The sequence below is a fragment of the Primulina huaijiensis genome, chromosome 7 (genome assembly GCF_012295235.1).
Source record: "Primulina huaijiensis isolate GDHJ02 chromosome 7, ASM1229523v2, whole genome shotgun sequence".
In the NCBI taxonomy this organism is placed as follows: Eukaryota; Viridiplantae; Streptophyta; class Magnoliopsida; order Lamiales; family Gesneriaceae; genus Primulina; species Primulina huaijiensis.
Window position 1 is genome coordinate 23,262,170 of NC_133312.1, and position 6,000 is coordinate 23,268,169.

The 6,000-nt window shown below is 32.3% G+C and overlaps 1 protein-coding gene across 1 annotated transcript; it reads right to left on the reverse strand.

The window, feature by feature from the left end:
- Positions 1–4,162: 4,162 nt before the first annotated feature.
- LOC140980083 (protein LIGHT-DEPENDENT SHORT HYPOCOTYLS 3-like) lies at positions 4,163–5,799 on the reverse strand. The gene has a single exon (XM_073445757.1). It carries the CDS (start codon positions 5,027–5,029, stop codon positions 4,457–4,459), a length of 573 nt encoding a protein of 190 aa, XP_073301858.1. The 5' UTR covers positions 5,030–5,799; the 3' UTR covers positions 4,163–4,456.
- Positions 5,800–6,000: the final 201 nt, after the last annotated feature.

Consider the following 6,000-nt stretch of genomic DNA (forward strand, 5'->3'; position numbering starts at 1 on the left):
ATCAGTCAACGTCATGACATAACTATTTGATTAAGACTCATGTGAGACAGTCTCAAAGATCTATATCCGTGAGACGGGTTGACTCAATCCATACTGACAAAGAAAAATGATCCTTTTGACACAACTAGTAATATATTCAGAAACTAGGTCGGATTGGAGATACGTCTCACAAAATTGATCCGTAAGAAAATTCCATAGAAGTTTTAGTGTAAATATTTAGTTCAAATATGTTGAAAATTAGCTCAAGAGGAAAAAATATATATATTGAAATTTTTGTTTTGTGAAAAAAATATAAAGATTTAAACTCGCACCTACAAACTCGAATTTCCTAAACATATTGACCTGAAAATCGGGTAACTGACCCGAGCTACCCGACTACCCTAACTACCCAATCCGTGCACACTCTTTTCGTTAACTTGAACATCGAAGGATGTCGCTGGTTAGCCCGACGCCATGAACGCTTGTTCATGAAACACGTGACAACTAATGAAACTTATTTTTTTAGCTGATAGCTGATCACCCAGATTGGTTGATCGCCTGGATTGGTTGTCCACTCGAATTAGCTGATCACTTGGATTGGTTGTGCACCTCAATTTGCTGATCATAGGATTGCCTGATCTCGTTTGAATCCTCTCATTTCGAGTAACACTATTTCATGGCTACAACAATACCATTTTATATAGAAAATTATATTTAATATCTATAATATTATTATTATTATTATTATAAATAAATGTAAATAATATTAGTTTGTTTGAGTGATTTAAAATCGAGAATTTAAATCCATATGAGAGCATTTTGATCAACATCATTTTAACAAAATTATCCTTAATTATCGGATTATAAAAATCATGACTTACAATAAAATAAATATAAAAAATAAAATAGATAATCTTTACCTAAATTTTTTAAAAATATACAAACTCTACCCAAAAAAGTTTTATATTAACATTTAATATATAGAAAAAAAAATCGATTACATAGGACGCATACTTGAATATATGATCATTCTATACTACATCGTTAGGTGAAGTGACTAACTTTGGTGTCACTCTATATTTTTTTTTATAAACCAAAATCATCACTCTTTAAAATATTAAAATATTCCTTCCTACTAAACAAAATTATCATAAAAAACTAAATTTTGTAAATTTGTTTTAATAGATAACTAACATATCCTGCTAAAATATTTTATTTATCTTTATCTATACTTTTGAATTTTCAAATAATTATATCATTATTAGTCCAAAAATTATTATTAAACACAATAAATTTTTATAACAAATATTAAATAATATTTAATATTTAATTTTTAATTTTAATATAATTTCTATTTTTTAAACATAATTCACTCACCAAAAAAATGTATACGCATGTGTCACACGCTTAACGTAAAAAATTAATGTATATGCACGCGACACATATTACTAGTTATTATTAAGAGTAGGTATTTTGTGAGACTGTCTCAAAAATCTTTATCCGTGAAACGGGTCAATCCTATTGATATTCACAATAAAAAATAATATTCTTAGCATAAAAAGTAATAATTTTTCATGGATGACCCAAATAAAAGATCCGTTTCACAAAATACGACCCGTGAGACCGTCTCACACAAGTTTTTGTCTGAGGTATTAGAGTTTTACAATTTGATATTGTGATATTTTATTTTTGGTGTTATTTGATAAGTGATATCAACTCAAATCATAAAAGTCGTGCTTTTCAAAATTGGACAAATCGATAGCAAATAAGTCTGGATTATTCGAGATGAATCAATATATCAAATTTAAATACGAATATTTAATAACTTTTAATGTCTCTCTTTTTTCTTCTTATTTTGCCCCTTGAACTTGGATTTGGTACCCAGGACCCGAAAGTAAAATCGGATATGGGTTCAACAGTAGGAGACATATGGGGCAGAGATGCACGTGGGATTTTGAATTGAGATTCCAATGGGGCTCCGAATCGTGGGACCCGTTACTCATCAAATCAGCGTCCTGTCTGACTTGACCGAATGATGCGGGATTCTCGTCCTTTTGAATCTCTCCAGCTCCACCACTACCTCTTCCACTAGCTGGACCCGGTGTTCACTTGTAGGGGTAAATTAGACATTCTACTACCCTTTACATAATTTTTTTTAATTATAATTTTTTTTAATCTTTTCAATTTTAATTTTTTTTGTTGGAATGTTTATACAATATATATTCACACATCGATACGATAAAATGTTACATTATTTCAAATAAAAATGATTAAAAGTACAAAAATTATAAACTCATTGAACTCAAACCAAATTACTTGAGGAACCAGATCCCAAAATAAGTCAATTTATAAGATTATTTTTTGTAATTTTCCCTTAAAATTAGATGAATACTAAACATTATCCAAATGCATTGATAATGTATTTCTAAAAGGACAAAAACTTGTAAGAGACGGTCTCACGGGTCGTATTTGTGAGACAGATCTTTATTTGGGTCATCCATGAAAAAGTATTACTCTTTATGCTAAGAGTATTATTTTTTATTATGAATATGGGTAGGGTTGACCGGTCTCACAGATTAAGATCCGTGAGACGGTCTCACATGAAACCCACTCTTCTAAAAGATATAAAACCTTACATCTTTTTACATACTTAAACAACTTATAAGATCATATTATATTCCATGATTTTTTCAAATAAATTTATCTAAAGATTCTCGTAATTACTTAATATTTCAAATTTGTATGACAACGACGAAGAGGCCAATTTGAGCATAATTCAAACTAATGGGTTTATCCAAAAAACAAAAACAAAAAAATCTGCATGTAATTTTTTAATTTAATTAATTTTAAAAATGTTAATTTTAGTCTCACGTGTATTAGAGTGATATTTTTAGTCGTGTATCTTTCTTTGAATATAATCAATTTTTGTCATTCTTATATAAATCATGTAATTAAAGAACTGATATTGTGATTAAATTTTTATAATCATGTAGTAAAAAAATCTCTTTTATAATCATGTAGTAAAAAAATCTCTCGTAACATGCACGCGAGTTTTACAATGTAATTATAAAAATTTAACAATGATATAATTAAATTAATTATATGATTAAATGAGAGACAATTTTGATCATCAAAAAATAATTATTAGACTATAATTGATTAAAAGAAAGATATATAACTAAAAATATCACACAACAATATCTACGTAACTAAAACTGATATTTCACTTCTAAAAATATCAAATAAAAATATCATAAATCAATAAACACGTTACTAAATTTTACATTTAAAAATTACAAAAATTTTCAGATACGACGTCACATCAATGGTTAAAATCATTAAATTTTCTATTAATAGTTTATCTATAATATAGGGTGGGCAGGGTTTTCTATATATATATGATTAGGTTTTCCAGTTTGCCCCTTTATGCACATGTGCTTTGGGTTCTGCACACTACTTTTCGTCTTCTTCGAGGTTTCACTGTTCTTTTCACCACACGTTTTCCACTTTCACCTCCCTTCGTCTCAACTCTACTTAAAATTTTCACATTTGTAAAATAAAATTTTATAATTAATTTTTTTAAAGGAAACTTTAAAATCATTTTTTGAAAATCATATTATATACAATATAATTCAATGTAGGGAACATATATATATAATAATCCAATTTCTATAAGTGATATACATCATGACATATATATATTTCNTATTTATAATTTGAGACAGGTTAACATGTGATATTCGACGCCAATATAAAATTTATGTTATATTTGAAAGACATGTGAGGTCATTAGTCGGAAAGGGATGTTCATGATCGAGAACCTGGCCTATATATTTGAAAAACTTAGGAATAAATTAATTTAAGTACTGCAATGTTATCAATAAACAAATAAATAAGTAAATTATATTAGAACACTTGTATAGAAAGAGGTAAATGAATCAAACTGTTTGTAAGTTATTTGAAATTCGATTGATCTCATTTAATGAAATTCGTTAAGATAAACGAACCAAGCTCGAGCTTAACAATATTCGACTCGTTAGCACGTGAACATGATGTTCGTTGGTAAATTTACGAATCATCTCTTAGATGAAAAAATAATAATTTTGATATTTGATTTTGCACATTATTTATGAAATATATACTTGAATAAGCTCGTGAACCTTTAATATATTTGTTAAATAAAACTCGAGCTCGACTTAATTATAAACGAATCAAGCTCATCCCTTCAAGACTTTGTGTGGACTCCGAAGATTACATCCCTGCTTGCACAAGCTGGACAGAAGCACACACAGTAACTGAACAATGTTACTGATCTGAAACTGCTAATATTGCTCCTAACAGTACTGCCACCAGGTTGTGCATCAAATTCAATAAATCTCATCCCCAAAGACTAAAGCTTAGTAAAATATATGCTGCCAAGAATTATTGATACCGGGGATTTGATATGTGGGATAGATGTAGTGTGCATGTTAGTTGATTAACCTTCATCCGGCGGCGGCGGTTGCGGTGGTTGAGGCAGCTGGCGCTTCCGCTTCTTCTCGTAGCTGATTCCTCTGGCCTTCGACTGCAAATCACGAACTTCACGGAGGTAAAGCCTTACAGCTCTTGCTCCAAACGGGTTATTCTCTGGCTTGCCGCCGTTTTCCTCGTAGGCAGCGCGGAGACGGCCGATGAGGGCGTCAAGGCTGCCCCAAGCCTGGCGGAGCGGGCAAGGGCAGGGGGCGGGTGGGTTGGGGTGGCCGTAGAAGGGGCAGATTGGGGTGTGGACCTTTGTTTTCCCGAACTGGTCAAGGTAGCGGAGGAATTCGAGCACGTGGGCTCCGCTGCAACGGGAGAGAGAAAGCGGGGGGCGGTGGTTCTTCAGATACTGCCCGAAAGTGTTCCAGTCGCGGCGTTTCTGGTTCTCGTAGCGGCTGAGAGTGGAGGCGCCGCCGGATGAGGAAGTCCCCGCCGATGAAGAGGTGGTGGCGTAGGTGTTTCCCGTGTTGATGCTGCTACCGCTGATCTTTGAGTCAGCGCTTTCCATCTCAGGAGATCTTGGCGAATCCATCGAAAAGGTTGAAAACAACTACCACTAACGTTTTCCAAGAAAATCAAACCAAATCAATCTCTCCTGAATTTTTGACAGATGAAACCGTGGATCGTGTATCTAGGATTATGGGTTTTGAATCTCGGACAATATTCTTGACCTGATACTGCTTCTTCTCATATCCGGGCAGCTCAATTATGTAACCATCTTCATGTTTTCTAGGGTTTCAGATTTGCAGAAGTGCGATGAAGGAAGACAGGAAAGAAAGATGTTGACGCTATGTATCATGAATTTATATACTCGATCCCGGCTAACAATAAAAATTGATTTGTAGTTTTTCTGTCAAATCAAATTCCTAAGCATCAAATTCAACAACAGGAGCCAGAAACGAAAAGGGTAAGCTCAAAAGTGGAATTTATTGATTGAAATATGATGAAATCGCCATTTTAGCGAGGAACGAATATAGACAAAACAAGGGTTTGAGATGTTGAACAGGGTAGGTAACCATGAGAGAACAGACGGAAGGATTGACGGATCAACAATCAGTGGAGGTGCAAAAATGAAAAATCCCTTTTGAGAAATTGAATTAAATTATTAGGGAATCAGATTGAAAAGTCTGGTGTAATTCATGGGGTTTGTCTCTCCACTTATAGTGGCAAGAGCAAGTTCTGGTTTTCTTAAAGGAAGCTTTAATGGAGAGACAGCTTGAAGCAAAATAAGTTATACGTTCTAGGGCTTCTTTGGTAGTGGAGAGAGAGAGTGACGCATAAAGTTGCTAGGTTAATTAGTTACTCAAATTTTTAACAATTTTCAATGTCACATCTACGCATAAACACTTGTGAAAAATAATTAAATTTTAAAAAAATTACAAATTATTGAATTAAAACCTGAATTGATTGAAAATATATAAAAAATTGGAAACCAAAAAATTTAATTTTTCTCTTTATTTAATATATATTTTTGTATATAGTAAAGTAAGTGTATTTTATTTT